General features: G+C 51.8%; 1 protein-coding gene across 1 annotated transcript in view; it reads right to left on the reverse strand.

Moving 5' to 3' along the window:
* Nucleotides 1–1513: 1513 nt before the first annotated feature.
* MYH16 (myosin heavy chain 16) overlaps nucleotides 1514–25491 on the reverse strand; it is a 47079-nt gene continuing 23101 nt past the window's right edge. The window contains 14 exon segments of the mRNA XM_068524800.1: nucleotides 1514–1857; nucleotides 5492–5715; nucleotides 6760–6960; nucleotides 7505–7675; nucleotides 8587–8712; nucleotides 9669–9872; nucleotides 10812–11004; nucleotides 12819–12964; nucleotides 13186–13272; nucleotides 16139–16243; nucleotides 17267–17494; nucleotides 19122–19295; nucleotides 21755–21836; nucleotides 23213–23349. Of these exon segments, the coding sequence (XP_068380901.1) occupies nucleotides 1827–1857; nucleotides 5492–5715; nucleotides 6760–6960; nucleotides 7505–7675; nucleotides 8587–8712; nucleotides 9669–9872; nucleotides 10812–11004; nucleotides 12819–12964; nucleotides 13186–13272; nucleotides 16139–16243; nucleotides 17267–17494; nucleotides 19122–19295; nucleotides 21755–21836; nucleotides 23213–23349 (2109 nt within the window). The 3' untranslated portion in view covers nucleotides 1514–1826.

Raw genomic sequence — 25491 nt, forward strand, 5'->3', positions numbered from 1 at the left:
TTATAATTCCTCATTTAATAGTTGAGGAAACAGGAGATAAGATAGGTTAAGTTGCCCAAGGTCACACTGCTGGGAAAGTGGAACCCATATCTGACTTCAAAGCATAAGAATTAGACTTATTTTATGTAATTACAGAGGTGAAGACTAGATTGAAGTAAGGGCAAAATAGAGGAGACATATTTTGACTCAATACTGGGTGGGACTTTTGAACCATGATTGTCAGCCAAAACTGCAATGGGCTGCCTTTTTTTCACTGGAAGAGTGCAAGTTGGATTACCATTTTTTTCAGGGATGCTATGGAAGGGAATCCCAAACTGGCCAAAAGTTGGACTAGACACCCTCCAAATGTCCCTTTGAGCCCGAAAATTCTAATATAATTCTAAGATTGTGTGATTTGGTGTCTCCCAGGAAATTCACATACAGCAGTTGGAGACCCCACCACCGGAGGGCAGCGTCTTCACATTTGGTGCATTTGCACAGCAGGACGCAAACCCCGTTCCCTCCGAGGTGCCTAGAGAGTGCGAAGATTAGCATGGGGGTGATGTGGGCCCGTGTGAAGACGGAGAGGGATCCACCACCAGCATATTAATATCCCTTCCTCTACCAGCCTGAACAATGATTTCTGTCTGCCAGTGCATTGGAGAGGTCAGGGTGCTGAAATTCAAAGGGAAGACCCCATTTCCATGAAGCTGGGGAGGAGGGGCGTTCTGAGGGCTGCTCCCTCTGCCCCTGCACCCCAAAGACTAGGACAGTGAGGAGAGAAACAGGGTCGAGGAGTGTCAGAAGGTGACAAAGAAATCCCGTCACACTTGGGAAGATGGAAGGACCCAGGAAGGGAAGAGCAACTTGGAGGGACCGTGAGACCTGCCTTCCATTCAGGTGGTCTGTAGGGTCCTGGGTGTCAAAACCAGGGTTGACAAGTGGATTCCACCGGGGGGCAGGGCTCAGCCTGATTTAAGGAAGCTCTCTGTGCAATGTCAGGAAGCACTGCCTTGGGAGGCATTCACTCCACACGTATTTACCGTATTTACTGTGTTCTCCCTTCAGGCCAGGCACTGTCTTATTGCTGAGAAACAGCAGTGAATAAAACACAAGATACACTTTGCCTGCCCTCACAGAGCTGACCTGCCTGTGTCTGAGCATCCGGGGAGATGCTGAGGCGTGGCGTGGGGGGCCTTTGGGTCGTTAGCCTGGATGGATCTTAACATCCTTTTCGGGGGTCCTGTAACTATCTCAGCTTTACGAAACCTAGTGTGTCTTCATGTCTCTGATACACCCTTTCACAATTTGCAAAGAACCTCACCATGACTACATAGGTTTCATGGTTTCCAATAGACACAAGCCTGTGAATGAGGTCACGGACACAACAGAACTCTGATATACTATAAAAATTGCCTTTGGATTAGGAAGTCTCAGAAAAAATTCTTCACTTAAAAACAATCTCCTTTCCATCTATTTTTCAAGTTTCTTTTATTTAAGATGCATGGGGACAAGGTACTAAAATTGTCCACACAAGGAATTACTTCTAGAGAACAGCCAAGTCCCACAGACATTACATATTCTGTCCTTGACATGAACATGTAGAATCTCAACTAAATCAGACCCACTCTTAACTGTTATCCAAGTGCTTGACAGGTTGATGCCATCTCAGAGAAGCCACGCTAATTTAAATTCCTCTAATGGCTGGGTATTTACATCCCCAAGCCCATCTCCCCCCACAGCTATCTTTATTCTTTTGCACCTGTCTCTTTCTGACTTGCACTTTCCTTTGCATAGTAAACATTCTCAGGATAGACCCAGTTTTCCATTTTCATATATTTTTCCTCTCAATGGTCTGCTGTTGTGATCTGTGTCACCCTGGAAGAAAAAAGAGAGAGAGGGTGAGAAGACCCTTGTGGGCCAGAGCTGGGAATTCTGACATCTTTGACCCCTTCTTGCTAGAAAGACAGCGCCCTCAGGTTCCTGGGCTGCTTCTGCACAGGTTTCCTTCCTTGTAATGGACACCACTGGGTCATACCTGGCTCATTCTCTGCTAGGTTGTAAGGGTTTAGGGACACCTTCTTTGGGCCTGGCATGCCCAGGTAGGCCTGAACTCTAGTCGGGCCATTGAGAGGGCCAGAGTGCGATGCCCTGGGATGCACTGCTCACCATGCACTTGTCTGCAGTGTCTCATGAGGGGCCAAGAGGCTTGTTTTGCCAACTTGATGTGTCTTCCCAAGAAAGAAAAGCTACTACTCATCACATCCCGCAAATGGATTTTAAAAATTAGCAAGATTTCCTCATGGAGATTATGGAATACTTGCTCCCAACAGGGCCCTTCACACCCACCCCCTACACCTGTCCCACCAGCTTTGTCTCCCACCCTGTCCAGCACTCTGACCTCATCCTGAGCCCCTGTTCTTCAGTCATGCCGTACCCTTGTGCGCATCCCACCTCTGCACTTTTGCATGTGTTGGGCCTTCTATCTGGAATTCCCTTCTTTCCCTCTCTACCTGGTGAGGGATCCATTTTATTTATTCTTTTTAATTTCGATTCTATTATTTTTACTTTTCATTTTTGTTTATTTTAATTACTATCTGAGATGAATACTTTTATGAAATACACTGACCATGCACTTGGATGTCATGGCAGCATCCAATTGCTCTCGAAATTTCTAAACGCTTCCCCTCAGTTTCTGCAGTGGGGACCACCCACTGAGTGGCGCTGCTCTAGACTCTCATACAGGTCATGTCCTCCATGGAGCTGCTCCCTAGCCACCTCAGGTCGAACCAGTCGTTCCTCCCCTGGAGAAGCAAACACTGCAGAACAGTCGCTCACAGCCTTGTGGTGATTGCTGTGTGCGTCTGCCTCTCCACTGGATTCTGAGCTCCACGAGGGAGGATGTTGTTTCTTTTTTTTTTCTTTTTTTAAATGGTACCTCCTTATTACTTTAAATTTTATTTATTTACTTATTTATTTATGGCTGTGTTGGGTCTTCGCCTCTGTGCGAGGGCTCTCTCTAGCTGTGGCAAGTGGGGGCCACTCTTCATCACGGTGCGCGGGCCTCTCACCATCGCGGCCTCTCTTGTTGCGGAGCACAGGCTCCAGACGCGCAGGCTCAGCAATTGTGGCTCATGGGCCCAGTTGCTCCGCGGCATGTGGGATCCTCCCAGACCAGGGCTCGAACCCGTGTCCCCTGCATTGGCAGGCAGATTCTCAACCACTGCGCCACCAGGGAAGCCCAGGATGTTGTTTCTTATCATCTCTGTATCCCAGAGTACAGGCCTAGTCCATATTCAGCGCTTGGTCAGTATTTGTGATTGAAGATAATGCCACTTTGGAAAACTAAATTCCTGTGGGATTTTGGCTTGGTGCTAACCCATGTACTAGTTTGCTTGCAATATCTCTTGGCCACAACGGCATATCTGTGACTGATAAGGGGAAAATGGGATAAAAGAGTGAGGATGGACCAGGACACAGAGAGCAGACCCCAGGGGCTCTGCCTCTGGGCACTGTTGGCAGGCCTGTAACCCAATGACACGAAGACAGAGCAGTTGGACCAGGGCCAGCAGACCCCAGGAATAGACAGTCACCAGGCTGGGGCAGGGGATCTGCTTTACAAGGTGCCTAATCCTGGAGGCTAAGACTTAGCAGGCAGAAGGAGCTGAAACGCCTCCTGAGTCTGGGTGGTGCAGGAGGCCTCAGGAGTAACCCCCACCAAGGGGGGAGCTCAAAAGAAGGGACCCCTTTGAGGGTTTTGCCCTGAAGGAAGGGGTTACATGTTAATTGTAGGACTCATCCAGAGGCAAGCCTCTGGTTTCCTTAACTTCCTGAGCTAACCATCATTAAAGAATTAGAGAATTAAAAAGAAGATTCTGTGTCCTATTTTTTGCTCCCTCCCTAAGCAAATGGTGAGAAAAGGCTCAGCTTGAATTCAAAGGTCAATGGGGTTATCACTTCTGGCTAAAACCCAAACTGACCCGGTCCTGAGAGAGAGAGAGCTGTGAGTGGGGGACCTTACCCTCACCAAGGGCTAACTCAACTGGATGCTTGAACACGAGGCCAGAAAAAAATTCCCAGAATCCGTGGAGGTTGAACATCAGCACGTGGCACTGAGACTGCAAACCCCTGCCCCTCCCAACCTAAACCAAGTCCTTGATCATGAGTTGTCCCGGTTCATCCTAATCAGACGGTAACCTTATCAATCTCCACAGTAATTAAAATAAAGGACAGCCTGCCTTTCCATAGCACAGGGCTTGCGTGACCATGGGCGTCACTGAACTTCCCTGAGCTCATTTTCCTCACCTGACAAACGCAGATATTTATACCTACCTCACGGGATAAATTAGAGTGAGAAACATTTACCACATGTCTGGCTCTTGTGAAAGTAGAAGAAACCTGCATTCCCTGGCTCCTGTATCTGTAAGGGGAGATTTCTGCTACAGCACTGGTTCTCAAACTTGCCCATATGTCTGAATCACCTGGAGGGCTGGTTAAACCTCAAATGCAGGGCCCACCCCCAGAGCTTCTGCTTCAGTAGGTCTGGCGTGGAGCCCAAGAATTCGCATTTCTAACAACTTCCCAGGTGTTGCTGAGGTGGCTGCTGGTCCAAAGGACCACATTTTGGGAACCACTGCTCTAGAATAATGTTCTTTGCTTCTCACCTTTCCCTTGCTCCTCTCATGGGAAGAGGAGTGGTTTATCCTGTGCTTGGAAGAAGGAGCCAGGAAGGCGGGGATGAACCCCATCTGGTCTCCTTTTGGATCTACCTGCAGGGTCGATGAGCTCTGGTCATTCCCGCCCTTGGAGTAGGGGCTGCTCCCCAGGGAGCAGGGCTGTGGTTGTTCAGTTCTGCAGGTACTTTTAATTCTGGGGTGAAGTACAAGGATGCTCATGGTGGACACCCATTAATTCTCAATCTAGAGTTGTATCATAATAAAACTAGCATTGTGACTTTTATGTATTTGTCTCCTGTATTTCTTCTCAATTGGTTCTGGATTAAGGAAAATAATAAAAGACTATTAAAAAAATTTCCCCTAAAATCCCACCTGCACTCAGTGCTCAAGACGTGGTAGCTGTGATGATGATGGTTTCCTTGATGTTAGAAACCTAAATTCAGCCAGCATTGATGAAATCCTCAGGGATGATACTGTGGGGGATATGAACGCACACCACCTATAAGCTTGCAAATGTCCCTACGGTTCTCCAGTGAAAACAAGCACGTACTGAGCACCTATCTGCCAGACCTAGTGTGAAGGGGCATCAGACGCGGAACCTGCCTCCCAAGAGCTTCCACTCAGATGGGGGGAGCATCACGACCACCAGCACCTGTGACACAAGTGGACGGCATCACACCTGAGAGTGCTGAGGGAGTGTTGCGGCTGAAGGGACAGGGGAGGCTTTGGGATCCCCGTTGCATAAGGTCGGGGCATGGCAGACAGGAAGCAGAGAAGTTGGAAAGAGCAAAGCAAGAGCAGGGAAGGTGAACTTGGAGCGTGGAGTCCACACCTACTGGCTGTGAGCTGGGACACGTGGCACCTCACTCCTCAGGGTTTTGGAGGTGCCTGTCTTAGACACCTGGATGATCTCCACAGAGGTGATGCCTTTGCTGGCCACGCGGTGCCTGGTGCGCAGCTTGTTCAGGGCGGTCTCCGCCATGCCCGCCCGCTCCTCGGCGTCGTCCAGCTCATGTACCGTCTTCCTATAGCGAGCCAAGGTCTGGTTGGCCTGCTCCTCCTGTGACAAAGGCACAGTGGAAAATGGGGCATAAACCTGGCTTGTCCTGGCTAAATGTGCGTTGTTTTCAGTTCTACATGGACATCTTAAGAGTCCAGTCGTTCTGTAAGGCTTATTAGGAATCACAGCAGTCCTGGGTCAGGGGCATCTTCCAGGTCACCACGGACACCCACCTTCAACGCTTTTAGCTGATTGTTTTTGGCTTTGACGTCCATATTTCTAAGTAAAATGTGCTCTGTTGCGGCTTCTATAATGTGTGGTTTTAGGCATTAGCTATTGGTACCCCACCATGGAAGATGTGGATTTGGTGCTTTCTTGAGCCCCCGTCACACATTTCCCACCCCCTCATCTTCCCAAGAGAGTCATAGTGTCGTTTTGGTTAGAACTGTATTTCCTGTAAGCCTGGCCCTTATTGAGCCTTTTGGGAACAGTGTTAGGTGCGTGGGTGGATGATGGAGTCAACGTGGTTGTCCCAGAACTGGCAGCAAACGACAGCAGAGTCAAATATCTACATCCTGGGTGGGGGACGATGGTGGCGGCAGGTGGGCGTGCGGTCTAGGGTTGAGACTTGAAGCTGCCATTTGCTAACCGTGTGACTTGGACTGAAATAACATAAGTACCCTACTCTGGGCTGTTTCCTCACCTGTGAAATAGGTTAAGAGTATCAGCCTTCCTGCCTTGTGTCAAGGGGATCAAATAAGGGAAGGTCCTGGTGTTTAACCTGCTGACCAGGAGGGAGAGGCCACAGGGGGCAGTGGAAGCAGGACGGAGGCACCCGAGACCTTCCCTGGCTTTAGATCCCACCGAAGTAGGTGCTTTAGTTAGCACGGGTGTCCTCGGGGGATATTTTCATTTTTTACATGTTCTTATCTCCGGTGTGTCGTGTCTCGTCCACTCCCCCTGTGATAGTGAGGATGAAGTGCTGTGGACGGGAAGCCATCTTCTGGCCAAGACTTGAGTCCTCTCCTGTGGTTCCTTCTAACCAAGGCTTGGAAACCTGGGCTGGGAAGGGGGGCGAATTGGGGCCACACGGCGGGCACCCACCGCCTCCTCGATCTGCCGCTTGTAGACCTTCAGCTTGCTCTGCAGCTTCTCCACCAGCTCCTGCATGTGCTGGTTGGTTTTGTGGTCCTCCTCCGTCTGGAAGACCAGCTCTTTGAGGCGCCGCTCATGCTTCCGCAGCGTCTTGACCGTTTCCACCTGCTGTTTATGCTCTCCATCCAGCTCCGTCTCCAGTTCTTTGATCTGGGGGCGGGGGGGTGCGGGGAGGAGAGGAATGCAGCTGGGGGAACGCAGGTTTTTGAACTTAAGAGCTCAGTGGCCTTGGGCAGGGGTGTCGCGGTGTCCGCTTCCTGCCCAGAGGTGAGCCCTGCCCAGGAGGGTTGGGTGGGCTCAGCCTTTCACCAGCAGGTGGTCAGATGCCTTGAGCCTCAAGTTTCCTCCTCTGAAAAATGGGGGAGGCAGGGGTGGGACAAGGTGACCGACCCCCTGGGTCCTTCCAGCTCTTGACATTCCATGAGGTAAAGACGGAGGCTCGTTTTAAGTAAGTAATAAGAGAGGAATAATGTTGGAAACAGAGACTGGGAACAGAGACAGAGGAAGAATATGGGGATCCACTCTGCTTGGAGGCTAAGGACACTCTGGGGGAAGGTGACAGGGAGAGGAGGAGGAGAGACCTTTGTAGAAATAGATTAGAGGCCCAGCTCCTCATCAGACGCTTGGCACTTTTGGGGGGAAGAGACCCCCTTCCGCTCTCCTCTTTCCCTCTCTGGTTTGGTGCCGCCCTCACCCTGGCTTCCAGCTTCGTGACGGTGCGTTTCCCTCCCTTGAGGGCCAGCTGCTCAGCCTCCTCCATCTTGGCCTGCAAGTCCTTGATGGTGACCTCGTAGTTCTTCTTGACTTTCTCCAGGTGCATGCAGTGGTCCTGCTCTTGCCGGAGTTCCTCAGCCATGCGGGCAGCCTGGGCGGGGGCGAGGGGGGGAGGGGAAGCACTGGAGCTGGAGCTGTGCCCCCATCCAGGCTCCTAGTGCCTTTGAGGGACGAGGGACCTTGTCTCCCAGCCTCTGGGACACCAAGCGGTGGACAAGAGGACCCTGGCTTACATGCTGCTGGGGTGCCGTGGAGGGGGTGCCCCACGCTCCCATGTCCCTCCGAGTGACGGGAGGAGGCAGGTGCCTGTGCTCAGAACCAGGCCGCCCGATCCCATGGACCCGCCAGCCGGCGCGCTCCAGCCAGACTCTGCTGTCTCCACCATGAGGGGCACAGCACAGAGAGCGGGAAAAACACAGGTCTGAGTAGAAAGTCCAGGGTCTGCACCCAGCCCCAGTCATTTAACCCACTTGTTCTTGTATAAAATATTCATGGAGGGCTTACAGCGTGCCGGGTACCAGTCTATGATCTCAGGACACAGCACCAAATAAGACCAACAATGTTCCTGAGCTCCTGGCATTTCAGTCAAGCCTAAGGAGCTTGACGATAAAATCTGTATTTCCTCATCTTTAAAGTGGGGCACGTAGCATCCACCACTGAGCACCCAAAGGGATACTAGGGTGAAAACACTTGGAGGCCTCCCTTGCCGACCTCCAGCCCTGAACCCCTGGGCACGGCACCCATCTTCCTTTCACTAACCCTCCCCTTAAGGCTGGTTCAAGGCTCCTCTCCTTGCCAAAATACCTGCCCGGATGAGCCCACTTCAACGGCTCCTTTGGTCTGTGTCCCCAGGCCTCATGCTCTAATCTCTTGGCTTTTCAGAAACCAAAGGAGGTGGCCTTCCCTGCCTGGGGTGGCCTGGTCGCTGGCAGGGGGCCTGGCTGGGGTGGGGGTGGGGTGCCCAGGCCCCGCCCAGCTGCGGCAGGCAGTGCACGCACTTACGTCCGTCATGGCTTTCTTGGCCCTCTCGTCGACCGAGCGGAACTCACTGATGAGCTCCTCGTGCTCGTTGGAGATGCGCTGGACGTCAGACTCCAGCTTGCGCTTGACCACGAGGAGGCTTTGGTTCTGGAGGAGGAAACGAAGACGTTGCCATGAGCCCGGAGTCTGCACAGCCCTTCCTGTGTCCAGGAAAAGCCACCCTCTCCCAGACCCCCAACAAGAAATGGCCCTGGGCCCCCTGCTTGGGGTGAAGGTCTCTATCCTGCATTCTTCTCTGAGTTTTAGATTAGAATTTGCATCACGCGGAGCCTGGGAAGAACATCATTTAGGCCTGGGGTGGGTGGTAGCTCTAGTACAATCCTGAACTTGGAGCTGGGAAGACCAGGTTCAAGCCCTAGTGCTTCTGCCTATGTGTCTACTTTTTACCTCTGGGATTGGTCTTTTTATCTCTAAAGTGGGGTTGTAATCCCTATATGTCCCGTGTACGTTTTTTTCTTTTGGTGAATTCGCATGAGATGGTGAGTAAGGATGAAGCCGTGCTGCTAAAGGACTGCACTGTGAGCGGCAGGAAGCACCCGTGTCACCGCCGGGGTCCCTGGTGTTGACCATGGGTGAGCCACTCAACTCTCGGCCACAGTTTTTCATTTGTACCACGAATGTCCGACCTTGGAATATTCTAGATCCCTTCCAGTTCTGAAGTTCTATCTTCAGTACACTGGGCGGGGGGCGGGGGTAACGGTTGTCCTTAAAATTGGCTAAATCATCAGAATCTCATGAGGAGTTTCTAAAAGTTTCGATTCCCGGGGGTCCCACCACAGACTCACTGGCTCAGAATATCCAGGGGAGAGTCTGGGAGTCTGTCTTGAAAAGCTCTGCGCTGAAAAATGGTTAAGATGGTACGTTTTATGTTACGGGTTTTTTTGTTTGTTTGTTTTCTAACCATAACAGAAAGCTCGCTCTGCAGGTGCATTCTGAGGATCTGCCGAGTGGGCCTTTGAGGGGAGCCCCTGAGGTTGGGGCGCCGCCCCGGCCTCACCCCAGCGCCCCGCGTGGGAGTCCACGTGGCCGGGAGCTGCCCCCACCTGGACGCTGAGCTCACCGTGCCGCTCGGTGACCTCTGCCACCTCCTGCTCCAGCAGCTTGCGGACGCGCTTGCTACCCTCCAGGGCCGAGCGCACCTCGTCCAGCTCCGTCTGCAGCAGGCTCAGGCGCCGCTCCTGCAGGCTGCACTCCTCCCGCAGCTGCTCGTGCTGCCGGGCGTCCTCGTCCATCTGGACCTGCAGGTCCTGGGGGACGAGAGACCCTGGCCTGAGCCCTTCTCCCACGGCCAGGGGTTGCCCAGGCCTGAGGGTGCTATGACCTTCCTGGCCCGGGCTCAGCGGGGAGCTGGGGTGAGGGTGGGGAGGTGGAGGCCTCAGGGGAAGAGAGTGCAAAGTGCAGCCCTGCCCTGGCGAGTTCAGGGTCTGGTTGATGCAGGGCCCAGGTGTCTGGAGGATCTGTCCAGCCTGGTCAGCATGAGGTCAGGGATTTCCTGATGGCGAGGACCTGGTGTTTCCAGCAGGGTCTTCTCAAGGAGGCCTTCCTCAGTGACCTTTGACAGTTACACCCTGCCCTGGCTAATTCCCGTCTCCCTTCTCCTGTCTTGTTCTTTCTCCATAGCACTTCTCACCATTTTTAATACTACAGTTTTATTTATTTGTTGCTTATTATTTGTCTGCAGGGAAGTTCGTTTGTTTTATCCATTCTTGTACCCCTAGCACCTAATACAGTGCCTGGACAGGGCAGGGCTCCAGTAAACACATGTTGAATGCATGGGTCCAGCTATGCATGTGCTACAGACCAGGCTGATGACAGCAAGTGATAAAGCAGGCCTTCAGCTCTATTTAAGGTGAGTGGTTGGTATATGGGTGTTTGTTATGTTCTTTATTTTTCTATGTCTGTAATCATTTCTAATAAGTCAAAAATGATTTTAAAAAGCAAGACAGGCCCAACTTCCTGATTCCCTCCTTCCCTCTTTCCAGTGGTCCAGGATATGGATCTTGGTAGTTGGGGTCTCTCATTTATACAGTCCCCAAGTCTCCTGCTCCCTAGGCTGCCAGCCACCCCACGTTCTCACTCTCGTGCCTTTATCCTGGCTGGACAGGCATGCCATTAGCTCCCAGTGAGCCTGCAGGCTCGGGGATGGCTGGCTTTGTGATTAGTTCTTCCTGCTCCCAGATTGCTACCTTGATTTGCTGTTGCAGCCTTCTCAGCGTCTTCACAAGTTCGCTGTTGTTCTTGTTGCCGTGGTCCAGCTGGATTTCCATCTCATTAAGGTCTGTCTCCATCTTCTTCTTGAGCCGAAGTGCCTCTGCCCGGCCCTTGGCCTCCGCCTCCAGGCTGGCCTGCAAGGATTTGATGGCCCTCTGGTGGTTCTTCCTGCAAGTCCAAGCAGAGAAGGCCTTGGCCTACTGGGCCCACTGTTCAGGATGTGCTAAACCTCCCTAGATAAGAAGTCTCAGCAGTAATGTGGATACGGCTACCATGCTGTGAGATTAAACTGTATCTCCTCTTAAAGTCTTTAAGTGGGGGAGCATCATGCTTTGGGAAAAGGAATGGAAGGTCAATGTTTACCATGTGTCTTTGTGATCTCAATTCATTTAATATGCAAAACAGCCCTGCAAGGAAACTGAGGCTCCAACATGGTGAAAAACACGCCAAAGATCACCCTTTAGTCCACAATGGAGTCAGAATTCAAAGCCAGATGCTAAGGTCTCTGTTTGTTTTCATTACAAAATGTGAGCTTTGGCTATACAGGTCAGAATCTCTCTTTTCAAAGCAACAGTCAAGTGACCAAAGAAAAAAATAGATAAATTGGACTTCATCAAAATTTAAGACTTTTGTGCTTCAAAGGATATTATCAATAAAGTGAAAAGACAACCCACAGAATGGGAGAAAATGTTTGCAAATCATATATCTGATAAGGGTCTAGTATCCAGAATAAATAAAGAACTCTTAAAATCAACAATAAAAAGATAAATAACCCAGTTTTTGGGAAAGAACTTGAATGGACATTTCTCCAAACCAGATATGTAGCTGGTCAATAAGCACATAAAAGATACTCAGCCTTCCATTTATTGAGTCCCTCCTGGTGCCAGACATTGTCTGGGGTTCCAGGGACACATCAGTGAACAAAACGGACAGAAGTCACTGCTCTGGTGCAGCTTACAGTCTAGGGGCTCCAGAATCACACGGATGCTTGGCCTTTTTAGGGAAAACGTTCCTCCAAAAACTTTCTGCAAAAGGCTGTCTCCTCCTGATGTGTGAGTTCCATGTGTCAAGAGCCACGTCTGAGAGCTAAGATGCCAGAGACCAAGCAGATGGGGAGGATGGGCAGGGTCACCCGCACCTTCTGGGTGTGCCTCCCAAGAAATGTGCTGAGATGCAGATTTAGCTGCACACGCCCTCTTGGCAGCCTGTGGTGCTTTAGAATTGCTCTAGCAAAATGTACTTCAAAGATGCATTGTCCAGGGGACTTCTCTGGTGGCACAGTGGATGAGACTCTGTGCTTCCAATGCAGGGGGCCCGGTTTGATCCCTGGTGAGGGAACTAGATCCCACATGCATGTCGCAACTAAGAGTTCGCATACCACAACTAAGGAGACCATGTGCCACAACTAAGGAGCCCACCTGTCACAACTAAGACCCGGTGCAACCAAATAAATAAATAAATAAATACTTTTTAAAAAGATGCATTGTCCAAATTCTGCCCCCTAAAAACTTTCCTTACCTGCCTCCTTATCTCCATCCCTTCAGCCTCTTACTCGGTTCCGGTTTATGCTTGGACTATTGCAGTAGTTGTCTTCCTGCTTTCTCCACCCCACATGTCCTCCATGTTATTACCAGGGTGGTATTGCTAACATACCCCCTCAACTCCTTGTGATCTTTGAGAGCCCAATTTGCAGGTTTCTGCAAAGACTGCCTGACCTCTGGGGTGGGTGCATTGCTTAGTACCTGTGTCCTTTCCAGTGCCCAAAAGGCCCTGTGTGAGGCTAGGAGCTCCCTGAGAACAGGGAAGCACCTGCTCCTCCCTCCCTAATCCTCCGAGCTGAGCACAGTGCCTGGCACAGAGCAGGTGCAGGGGACGTGCTTTGATACACATGAAGCCCTCAGCAGATTGCCTGGCGCTGGGTGCCATCCAGGAAGTGCTAGATATCGCTAACACTGCTACGGGCAAAATGAAAGACTGCGTACTTTTTCACCGCCTCCTCGAGATCTAGCTTGGACCGCTCCATCTCATTGAGATTGTCAATGGTCATCTTCAAGTCACTCTCAGCTTTCCGGCGAGCTTTTTCCACTTCCGCCCGGATTTTCTTTTCCTGTTCCCAATTATCCTCCAGCTGCGGAGACAAAAAATACAAAAGAAGGTAGGGTGTGTGTGTGTGGGCGGGGGTTGTCTGAGGCCAGAATGTAATAAAGAACCAGACTGGGCCTGGTTCCTTAGCTGTGGCATCAGAAGGGGCCTCACTTCCCAGTTCCCCAAAATGTATCTGAGGCCCCTGTGCCCTGGGACAGACCTGACCGTCGAGCTATAGAATCAGACCCAGCGACGGGGCATTACCTCGTGGATCTGGGTGCTAAGCTTGCTGTTGTTCTTGGTCAGATGGTTCACCTTGTCCTCCTCGGCTTGCAGGTCGTCAAGGGTTTTCTGGAAGGAAAGATACGCATGTGTGTCCTGTGAGGCAGGCGGGAGCAGCTGAACAGATCTGGTTCTCTGCCGTCACTTCCGAGCTGACTTGATGATGTCAGTGATCAGTTACAGAGCACCTGCTCCTGGGTGGTGGGTGAGGCCACGGCACACTGATCACCCGTCAGCCACAGGTGGGCCCCTAGGGGTCAGTTGGGGGCTCTGGTTCTCCACGGGGCATATAGGAAATCTGGGGGGGGGGCGGTGCTTTTGGTTGTCACAATGATTGGGGGCCTCACTGCTACTTTGTGGGTGCTTCCAGGGACGCTGGACATCTGGCCTTGCTCTGGATGATGGGTGCCGTGAAGAATAATTCTGCAGTTCACACACTTGCTGTCCCATCCAGCCATTCATGTAAGTAAACAACTATTTATACTTTCCTGAACCTAGAACCCAGTACCTCTTCACACATAACTCAACATTTTTTTTCATTTAGTATATGCTAAAATTTTAAAGAATGATCTACCATGAAAACTAAGAGAAGATTGACTTCTTGTTGTTAAAATCTCCCTGAGAATTATTCACTGTTTTGTAAAATTGCATCACTGGTAGCAACCGCACTTGGCTACCTGAGTCACCAACACCCCCTCGGGTGCCCGTCTACAGCCGTCAAAGACGGGCTTGGGCAGGCAGCCCTCCTAGATTTGCCTGAGCTTTTACACTTTGACAGCCCCATTATTTATTATAAATTACTTTCACTCATTTCTCCTTTATTTATTTATTTATTTATTTATTTTTTTAGAATTTTTATTCAAATCTGCAAAGTACAAGCATATTTATTTATTTATTTATTTATTTTTATTTATGGCTGTGTTGGGTCTTCGTTTCTGTGCGAGGGCTTTCTCTATTTGCGGCAAGTGGGGGCCACTCTTCATCGCCGTGCACGGGCCTCTCATTATCGCGGCCTCTCTTGTCGCGGAGCACAGGCTCCAGACGCGCAGGCTCAGTAATTGTGGCTCACGGGCCTAGTTGCTCCGCGGCATGTGGGATCTTCCCAGACCAGGGCTCGAACCCGTGTCCCTTGCATTGGCAGGCAGACTCTCAACCACTGCGCCACCAGGGAAGCCCCTTAATTTTTAAATATATTTATTTTATTTATTTATTTGTGGCCTCATTGGGTGTTCATTGCTGCATATGGGCTTTCTCTAGTTGCAGCTCTTCGTTGCGGTGCTCAGGCTTCTCTTTGCAGTGGCTTCTCATTGCAGAGCACAGGCTCTAGGCATGTGGGCTTCAGTAGTTGTGGCTCGCGGGCTCTAGAGCGCAGGCTTAGTAGTTGTCGCGCATGGGCTTTGTTGTTCCGCGGCATGTGGGATCTTCCCGGACCAGGGTTCGAACCCGTGTCCCCTGCATTGGCAGGCAGATTCTTAACCACTGTGCCACCAGGGAAGCCCCATTTCTCCTTTTATATGGAAGGGCACTCTATTGATTTTTCTGAAGTTATATATTAGTTACATTATTATAATTTTCAATTCAGGATAGTTAGAGGGCGTTCCAAAATACAGTTGATCCTCATTATCCGTGAATTATCTATTTGCCAATTTACCTACTCGCTAAAATTTATTTGTAATCCCCAAATCAATACTCATGGTGCTTTCGTGGTCATTCGTGGACATGTGAAGCGGGGCATGTTCCCAGCTGAGGTCGGATAAATGATGCTCTGTCTTCTCGGTTCGGCTCAGACTGCGAACACGTGTCCTTTTCCCAGTCTATGTAGTGCCACGTTTTCTACATGTCAGCGCTCTTTGTTGGTGATTTCACTGCTTACAGTGGCACCAAGCACAGTTCTGCAGTGCTGTCTGGCGTTCCTGACGCAAGAAGGCTGTGATGTGCCTTGCAGAGGAAATCTGTGTGTTAGATGAGCTTCATTCATGCCTGAGATACAGGGGGCTGTTGACCGTGAGTTCAATGTCAAGGTATCAACAATATGTACTCAATAAGGTGTTTTTCAACAGAAATACACATAAAACAAGATAATGTATTGATCACCATCATATGTATGATGTATTGATGGGTTGACGAAAACGCTGTGACTAGAGGCTCGCAGGAACATAACCCTGTATTTCCCCGAGAGCAGAGGTTCAGTATTTGCTAATTCAGTGACTCTGTAGAACATCGCTACCTCGAATAATGAGAACTGAGCGTATTTGCTATAACAGGGGGCTCTGGGTTTGATATGATGGAGAGTCACAGTCTAAGGGGAGGTGTTTCCAGAGGCGACAGAGAAATGTGCTCGGGGGACATACTGTAGATTCATGATGTCAGCAAACACAGGGCTGAGGGTCCACTGTCAGGTTCTGGGCTTCAGTTTGCTCCTGGCACCTGTGTCTAGGCTAGGAGGTGCTCCACGCCACAGTCAGCGTTGGTGGGTGGTCAGAGTTGGCTCCACACTCAGGAGCAACTGGAACAGTCGGGTGGGCTCCCTGTGACCTCAGGAGCTCATGCCTGTCGTTGCCGCAATGAATCAGGGCTCCCTGGTGCTTTAGAGCTCACAGGGCACTTCCATATGCCCACTTCATCCTTGTGACTCTGGGAGCATCCCTCCCAGTGTGCCTGGACCATTCTGACGCATGCCTGCTGTCCCCTTTCACTCTGAAACCTGTCCTAGTTTGGGTGATAAATGATATGTTCGCCCCACTTAACAACAAACCTGGAAGGAAGGTAGCAAGTGACTGTGTCCACTTCACTGATGAGGGCATTGTGATTTAGGGAGACTCTGTGACTTCCCCAAGGGCCCCAGCTGAGGGGCGGCAAAGCTGGGATTCGAATGAGGGTCTCCCGTCTCCGAGCTCCATTTGCTCTGCCAAGAGGAGAAGTGGCCGGTGCCTACCTGGTGCAGCTCCTCCAGGGCCCTCTTCTCCTTCTGGAGCTTGGCGACAGAGTCTTCTCGAAGCGAGAGGTCCCCAGTCAGGGTGCAGACCTTGTGATCCAGGGCCTGGAGTTGGGATGGGGGTTGGGGGGGAGAGGCTGGACTTCAAGGCTGGGAACACCCTCAGGGGGAGAAGGGGAGGGGGGCATTTGCCCCGAGACAGGGTTCTCAGCTTGGCTACTCCCCTGAGTCACCTGGGAGCCTAAGAGATACCAATGCCCAGGGCACAGCCCAGCCAAGCAAGTCAGAATCTTGGCGGGGAGGGGGCAGAGAGAACACCGTCAGGCCTTGGCTACTCAGAGCCTGGTCCTTGGACGGCAGCCGTGGCTTCGCCAGGGACTGTGTTGGAAACATAGCCCCTGGGCCCCTCAGGACCTGCTGGCCCAGGGCCTGCGTCTTGTCGAGGTCCCCGTGGTTCGAGTGCACATCAAAGCTGCAGACGCCCCGGTTTAGGCAGCGTCCACCTCCCCCTGCTCGGGGGCCCCACCCACTGCGAGATAGGAAGGGGGCCTGGGACCAAGGGCCAGCCAGACGGTACCAGGAGCCAGGGAGCCACTTGGAGGGGCAGCAGCTGCTTGTTTGGGCAGAAATCCAACAGCTAAAGGTGACCCCACCTTACAATACGGTTGCTTCCTCTGGGAAGGGGGAGGGGTGGACATGGTGCTGCAGAAGGGTGTTCTGGGAGGCGCCCCAGGGATGCGGAGGCTGAGTGGGCAGAAGGCCAGGCAGACGCCCAGGAATGCCAGGCACGAGGAGGACCGGCCAGGCCTGGGCGTCCCCACGAGGGGAACAGCCCTCAGCCCCCTGAGTCAGCTGCTCTGTCCAGACAATGGACGTGTGCTCTGTCTGCTCTATCCGACATTGTAGCACTTGCTGCGAGCGGCTACTGAGCCCTCCCTATGCGGCCAGGTTGACTGAGGAACGACATTTGAAATTGTACTGAATTAAGTTAAAATAGCTGCATGTGGCTGGCGGCTCGGGTCCCGGGCAGCACTGCGGTACGGGCTCTGGGTGTGGCCCCTGCAGGGCAGCGGGCTGGGGGTTCCCTGGCCCTGGGAGGAGCAGGGTCTGGCCCAGGGGCCTCCCCACCTGCTTCTCCTTCTCCGCCTTGGCCAGCGTGGTCTCCAGGCCCTCCAGGTCCCGCTTGAGGTCACTGAGCTCCCCCTCCAGCTTGCGCTTGGTGGCGCCCAGCGAGGCCGATGTGCCCTCCTCCTCCTCCAGCCTCTCCCGCATGTCGGAGATCTGGCTCTCCAGCTCCATCTTGGTCTTCATCATCTGGGTCAGGCGCTCCCCCGCGTCCATCAGGTTCTCTTGCTCCTGGTGGAAGAAAGAGAGTATTGGTCAAAGGCAGGGTCCAGGCACCTGCAGGGGAACGTGCTGAGGGATAGGCCTCGGGCTGATGGGCCCCCAACAAATGTGTCCTGGGGGCTGGACAGGGGCTGGCTATCTCTGCGCTCCTTGGTGACAAAGCCTCGTCCAGGAGCGTGGCCCCCAGACCAGCAGCAGCAGCGTCACCTGCGAGCCGGTTAGAATGCAAACTCTCAGGCCCCACCTGTGACCTGTTCATCCGAGTCTGCTTTTTAACGAGATCCCAGGTGATCAGATGCACTTAAGGTGTTAGCAGAGTGGGCTAGGAGAAGTGCGGGCCACTCAGGCAGGACGCCTCTGTCCGTTCAGGCTCTGCCATCTCATCCACTGATCCCATGTGGGCCTATGCTTGCATCCGCCAACGTGGAGGGGCATGTCCACCCAAAGAACTCCCAGCATTGATTTAGCACTTTCGTGTTGACAAACCCTTTCCCGTCCCTGGTTTCTCCTTATAACAACACTGAGAAGCAAGCCAGACATGTGTTATCTATAAGCTAGGGTTCAGAGATGAGGGAACCGATATGCAGAGGGGGTGGAGTTGTCAAAAGTCACACAGGCAGTAAGTGGCAGAGGAGGGACAACCGGGGTGTCCACTGGGGTCTCCCTGAGATGGGGTCAGTGGTGTGAGACAACAACTGGCCATGGAGTCAGAAGACCAGACCAGCTAGGTGACTTTTGGTTCGTGGCATAAATTTACTGAAATTCAATTCTCTGCAAAATAAGGGACATGATCATCGTGAGGCATAAAGGGATGGAGCACATGGAGGCACTTCTGTAAATGGAAGATTCTTTTATCCTTGTATTCACGCTCGGCCTCGGCCTCCCCAGACATAAAATGAGGGTCCTAGCCTGAGCAGCTTCTCAGGGGTGTGGAAAGGATGGGAGAAAAGATGTCAGAGACAGCTTGGGGAAAATGGATAGCTAATGCAAGTGCTGACACTCTCTCGGCTGAGGAGACACGGCTGTGACAGAGCAGGAACGACCAAGATGGGACTGGACCCCTCCCGGTCGTGGGTCTTCTACTGACCGGCTTGGGACCTTGATCAAGTCTCTAAAGGTCGGTCAAGTGGAGTTTCCTACCCTGAAGATACACATGAAAATCGGGCGTCTTATGAGGTGGTTGTGAAGCTCAAACCAGAGAAGGAAGGACCCTTGTAAACCAGAAGGCTCCCCGCAGAAACTAGGTCATATGTTCTCCCCTCTGTGTTTGCACTTGACGGGTGAGGAAAAGGAGGCGGAGAAAAGAGGGCAAGTTCCCTAGGTCCCCAGGGAGCCAGGCTCACCCCAGGGGTGCTCCTCCCACCGTCTCGTGGCCCCCATGTCTGGACAATCCCCCAGGCCCAGCATGTACTGTATGTGTGTGTGCCCAGCCTGCTGCTGTGGGCAAACAGGAATTTGATGGAGTCTTTTTGGTAGTTGGGTCCAGGGTGACATGGCAATGAAAGAAAGAGAAGGCTGGGAATTCCCCAATGTCTGGAAGGACACAGCTTCTTGGAAGGCCACTCTCCCTCCTTCTCTGGGTCTGACTCTTGCCAAGGCCCCCAGCTGCTGCCGCTGCCCCCAGGGCCCCACATACTGCCTGCAGCTGGATGGTGAGGTCATTCTTCTCCTGGCTGAGCGTGGCCATCTTCTCCTCCAGATCCTTGAACTTGCTTAGCAGCTCCTGCGTCTTGGCCATGGCGTTCCTCAGCTCCTCCTCCTTGGCCTTCATCTCCTCCTCTTGCCGAGCCACATTCAGGAGTGGCTTGACCTGGGTGGTGAACAACACTGCAGAGTGTTAGGGGGATGGGCTTTGCCAGGGGGCTAGGTGGTGGGCTGCTTTGCCTTCAACCAGGAATAGTCGCTCCTCTTCTGCACCCACAGCACCTGTCTGGACCTCTCTGTGCATTTGGCACTTCTCATCCTGCAAGAGTGCCTGGGTCCATTGCGTCCTCTGCCCTGCTAGACCACGAGCCCTGCCCTCTGCCCCTCCCCATCTCCCTCCTGCCCTCGGTGTCTCTACAGCACCAAGCAGAGCAGGCAGGACAGGCCCTCGGGATATTTCCTGATCAATGGATACATTATTCAGGAGCGCAAACACCATGGATTTGGGAGAAGGAATCGCCTCTCTTTGAGGATGACGGATAAACCTGTCATCGCCAGCCTGGTCTGTGGGGATCTGGGATACTGCAGTGCAAAGTTTGCATAAAAAGGTGATAGTAAGCATCACTTGCAACTGTGTTACACTTTTTATCCAGTGAAAGCCTCCCCCAAGGTGTTGTTTTTTTCCATTGATTCAGCCTATCTGACTTAGTCAAATAAGATTAGAGCTCACTTAACACACTAAGAGTAAAGGATTTTAACTTAATTTTATGTTTTTACTCATTGGAACAGGATCTTGCTCTGCTATGTTTACTTGGTGAAGTTTTACTTTCTGGTAAAAAGCAGAGAAGTTTCTAGGCTCTGTCTCCTTGTCATCTGTGGTCACTTATGTCTGGCTTGGAAGGAATCTTTTTTTTTTTTTTTAATTTATTTATTTATTTATTTTTGGCTGTGTTGGGTCTTCGTTTCTGTGCAAGGGCTTTCTCTAGTTGCAGCAAGCGGGGGCCACTCTTCATCGCGGTGCGCGGGCCTCTCACTATCGCAGCCTCTCTTGTTGCGGAGCACAGGCTCCAGACGCGCAGGCTCAGTAATTGTGGCTCATGGGCCCAGTTGCTCTGCGGCATGTGGGATCTTCCTAGACCAGGGCTCGAACCCATGTCCCCTGCCTTGGCAGGCGGACTCTTTTTTTTCTTTTTGGCTGTGTTGGGTCTTCGTTTCTGCGCGAGGGCTTTCTCTAGTTGCGGCAAGTGGGGGCTACTGTTCATCGCAGTGCGCGGGCCTCTCACTATTGCGGCCTCTCTTGTTGCGGAGCACAGGCTCCAGACGCGCAGGCTCGGTAGCTGTGGCTCACGGGCCCAGTTGCCCCGCGGCATGTGGGATCTTCCCAGACCAGGGCTCGAACCCATGTCCCCTGCATTAGCAGGCAGATTCTCGACCACTGCGCCACCAGGGAAGCCCTGGAAGGAATCTTAAAGGCTGTTGGTCTGGGGCTTCCCAAAGGGTAATACATACACTGAGGGGGCAGGTGAGATGGATTCAACCTTTGCACGGAAACCTTTTGATTTTCATTGTTACATAGTTACTTCAAAAATAATTTTGAAAAGTAATAGTTTAATACATGATTTTGAAAAATAATAATTTTCAAAAATGAAAAGAACTCGTGAAATCCACAGTTTTATGCATAACGTTTGCTTAGGATGAGACAGGTAAGGATGCGAGGTTTCCTTTTAAAACAAAAATTTTGAAATAAAAAAGTGAGTTGATGTAAAGAAAGAAAGTCAGTCATAGAACAGGTGGGGGAAAGTGCCATACTGACTAAATTTGAGAAATTTTTGTTTAGATCCCTCTGCCTTCTCAGGCCCTCCTGTGTGTGGGTACCACTGAGGATGCAGAACTTACTATCCCTCCCTTTCAATTTGTGGTCAGCATGGATTGTTAGAAAGTTCTCCCCTTTGGGGAGGGGAGAGAAGCTTCTGCTTGAGCTGTCGGGGGCTCAGGGCCCCCAAGGATGACCTGGAGCCTGTGCCAACCCTCCACATAGCCGCCCTGAACACCCCGCCCCTCAAGACAGCACTGCCCTCCGGCCCCCTGAATGCGGCAGCCCTGCCCCCGGGTCCAGTGGCGTGCTTCCTTGTAACAGGGACCCCAGGTGGGACGCCATGCCCCAGCGCGACTGGAGCCTCATGCAGTAGGGTGGTTCATGGCCTCCTGCATTTGTTGAGGGTGGCCTGGTTGCCTGGGCACCTGCAGCCTCCCCTCCTGGCTGACTCACTCACCCCCACTGCTGCCTCAGAACAAACAGCCTGGGAAAGGAGAGGTCGGATCCCATGATTTCCTAAAGTCCAGGACTTCACTGAAGGAGTTGAGATGCTTCAACATGCCCAGGGGTGAGGCACTGCGCTCCAAGCCCACTTTTGTGGGGAGGGGGCTCTCTGCATCCTAAGTGGGTTTTATTTTAGGGGATGAGTTGAAAGGTGGGAAGACACACTATCGTTTTTCTCAGGGAGGACTCAGCCCCCGCCTGGAAGGAGGCTACACTCTTCCTGCAAGGTGCCCTCATTTTCAGACTGTCCCTGCAGCATCCCCGGGAGGCCCCTCCGCCCAGGACTGCGGCCCCTCAGTCCTAACCTTGTTGTAGAGCTTCCACCAGCCCCAGAAACGCAGCTCCAGGAACTTGCGTGTGTTCCGCTGGATGACCTTCAGGCCAATTCTGCAAAAAAAAAAAAAAAAAAAAAGGGAAGAATCCAGCGTTGCATGGGTTAAAATGAAGGAGTGTGTGGAGGGGGTGGGGGGTGCAGGACGGGGGACTGGCCTCCCTGATGGAACCAGCTCCTCCCAGACAGCTCAGGGCTGAGCTCATTTCTTCCTGCATTTCCCCTCCTTCTGCTGCCTCACTGGAAATCATCCGTTAGTCTCCAAATCCCATCCAAATCCCATCCGTCTGCGGTCTCTGGAATCAGCCCTCCTTGTCCCTGACTGCTTCCTTCAACTGTCATTTACGGAGGATCTTCTGTGCACTGAGTCCCACCACTCAGCCCCTAACTGGTGTCCCTGCTTTTGGCCGGGGTCACAGGGGGCCTGCTAGTGGATATCCGGACTTCATTACTGTTATTATTTATTCATTACTGTTATTATTACTAATACTATGACCACAAGAGCCAGAGTCAACCACAGGGCGGCCAGGGCAGCCAGAGCTATTTTCTAATTACCATTTTAGGGAGATGGCTGAAAAACACAATTCTGAGGGCAGCGATTTGGGACGAGGATTTCTGGCTTCTAATCCTGACTCTTTCTGCATGAACCTGGCCCAGTACCTTAACCCCTCTGATCTCAGTTTCCACATCTGTAAAATGGGAGTGCTGATCCCACCACATCCCTCTCACAGCATCATCGTATGGATCAAGTAAGGGGAAGGCTGTGAAGGTGACTTGTAGACTGTAAAGAGAAGGGTTTATATTAGGTGGTCCCTGTTAGGAGTTGAATTGTGTCCCCTCCCAAAAGATACGCTGAAGTCCTAACCCCCAGAACCTGTGGATGTGATCTTATTTGGAAATAAGAGTCTTTGCAGATGGAATTAACTTGGTTTAAGATGAGGTCATATTGGAGTAGTGGGGGGCCCCTAACCCAAGATGACTGGTGTTCTTATAAAAAGAAGGAAGACCATGTGAAGACAGACACAGAAGAAGACCTTGTGAGGACAGAGGCAGAGATTGGAGAGATGCAGCCACAAGCCAAGGAGTGCCTGGGGCTACCAGGACTGCAAGAGGCAAGAAAGGCTTCTCCCCTCGAGGCTTTGGAGGGAGCTTGCCTGACAACACCTTAATTTCAGACTCCTGGCCTCCAGAATCATGGGAAAATAAATTTCTGTTGTTTTAAGGCACCTGGTTTGTGGTACTTTGTTAATGGCAGCCCCAGGAAACCAACACAGGCCGCAAAGAGGGTTCTTTGGGACAGCAGAGACATTGGCACCCTCCCTATCTCACTGCCCAGTGTCACTGGTGGAGCTGAGCACCGTGTGTGTGGAGGGGTCCCCGGTCGTTCCATGCGGATGGTGTGGCTTCAGTGGGCCTGCCCCACCGGTGCTACCTTCGTTCCAGCATCTTCTTGAACTCGACCCTCATGAGGAAACCCCGGAGCCGACACTGAAACATCGTCATGATCTTGGCCAGACGCTCGTCCCGCATGTCCTCGAGCTTGGCCAGGACGCCTGCTCGGAAGAAGACCTGGGGGAAAGACACATGGATCTGAGAATAGCCCCTCTGTCACCAAAGCAGCTGCTTAGCGGGGAGTTCAAAATCAAAGAACAAGAAGTTCCGACGGGTCCTTCAGAGTTCAGAGACCCTGGGAAACAGCTGGCCCTGGCCTGGACATCTGCACGGCAGGGCATGCCAGCCTCAGCATCTATTTCCTCTCGCTCTTGGACACTCCTATGGGCTCTAGTCCTGGCCTTGCAATTACTAGCTGGGTCACCTTGGACATGCCTCCTCACATCTCAGGGCCTCAGTGCCTCATCTGTGAAATGGGGCTGTTGATCCCTCCCTTAGAGGGTTGCTATAAAAATTAAATGAGATAACAGGGGGAAAGTACTTCTGCCAACTGTGAAGCTCTGAGTAAAATGTGGTAGATCGGTTGGATCTTCACTGCTACCTATGGTGACTGCCTGGCAGCAGGGTGCCAACGGGCCTTCCTTTTTACCACTATGCAAAGCAGCCTTGGGACAGTCATGGTCCCACGGGATACGGGAGTGAGAAGAGGGGGTAGTGGTCAGCAGGGGGAGTTGACTTTCTAGAAAGGGGACAGAGTTTTCCCAGTGATGCACAATTTCAGGCATCCGGCTCTGTTCTATGAGTGGGACTCGTCCCCAGGAAAACAAGAACAGCTTTGCAATGCATGTTAGAAAGGGCCAGAAGCACCCAACCTCAGGGCAATGCGAATTAAGGTCACAAGATAACCATTCCCCCTCCCCGCAACCTGCAACACTGAAGACTTCTGATAAAACAAGTGTTGGCAAGTATGTGAATCAACGAGGGGGTAGGTGGTGAGTAAGTACAGTTTTGGAAATAGGTTGTCACTCCCTCAGCGTGTATCTCAACCCTGGCTGCGCGTCATCCCCACCTGGAGGGCTTTGGAAAGATGCCGTTGCCTGGGCACAGGTGACTTCAAACAGTTTCTGGGGTGGGGAGCTCAGGCATCAGTGTTCCAACCTCTCTGTCCCCACCCTCAGTCTAGATGATTCTAATGTACAGCCAAGGTTGAAAACTCTGTTCTAGAGAAATTCTTGCATAGGGCCAAGTGTGAGGATGTTGATAGCAGCATTATTGGTAACTGAAAAAAGAAGGAGCAATCCAATTTCCAAGGACAGGAGACAGGACAGTTGTGGCATGGCCATCAGAAGTCCTATGATACGGCTGTGACCACGAACGAACGTCACATACCAGCCAACAAGGATGAATCTTAGAAACATGATTAAGTGACAAAAGCATGTCAGATAAGAGTATATCAAGTACGATACTTTCATGAAGCTCAAAACCAGGCAAACCTTGGGCCATGTGCATATGTGATAAAACTGTTTTTGAAAAGGCAAGGGTACAGTTAACATTCAGGACAAAGGTTACTCCTGGGGGTGGGGAGGAAGGAGAGGAAAGAGATGTAAAGATGAAGTTCTGGGTTTTTAAGTGGGCTCATGGGTGATCGCTTTATCAGTGTGTTTTATAATGCATCATATTTTTTATAGGCTTCTAATAGGACATGATAGAAACTTCTGGAAGTATAGAAGGAATCAGGAGACCCACACCTGGCCTCAGCCTGCTTTGGATGTGCTAGGGCACCTTGGTTAAGTCACTCTCCTCTGGGGGAACTTGGTCTCCTCTCCTGTCCAGTGGGAGTGCAGGACCCCAAGTCCTTTCAGCGCTGGGAATCTCTGATTCTACATGTGGGGGCGGGGATTAGAGCCCCCAGATGAATTTAAAGATGAGGATGCTTGGATACTGACAGGAAAGGATGGAAAAGGATGCTTCTTCCCTCTGCCCTCTCCCCACCAATCATGGGGTAGAGACATTGGGCTTGATATTTCCAGATTAATTGTGGTTGAGGTTTGGTCTTTGAGGAGCAGTGAGGCAAGCATGTGGCCGGTGGGGAAGGGCCCACATGAGCCAAAGCCAGGGATGGGGACACAGTGTACAGGCGGAGTCATTCTGTTCTCTGTTCTGCCCCTGCCGCCAGAGCCTGCCTGGCACCGGGGAGCAAAGCAGTCCCCAGCAGCCCCGGGCCTTTACCTGCACCTGAGGTGCCCCATGCAACCCTTGAACAACAGCAAGATCAGTCTGTCTGCCCAGGGGTAGCTGTGTCAGATACAAGTCACGTGA

The sequence above is a fragment of the Eschrichtius robustus genome, chromosome 16 (assembly GCF_028021215.1).
Source record: "Eschrichtius robustus isolate mEscRob2 chromosome 16, mEscRob2.pri, whole genome shotgun sequence".
Taxonomy (NCBI): Eukaryota; Metazoa; Chordata; class Mammalia; order Artiodactyla; family Eschrichtiidae; genus Eschrichtius; species Eschrichtius robustus.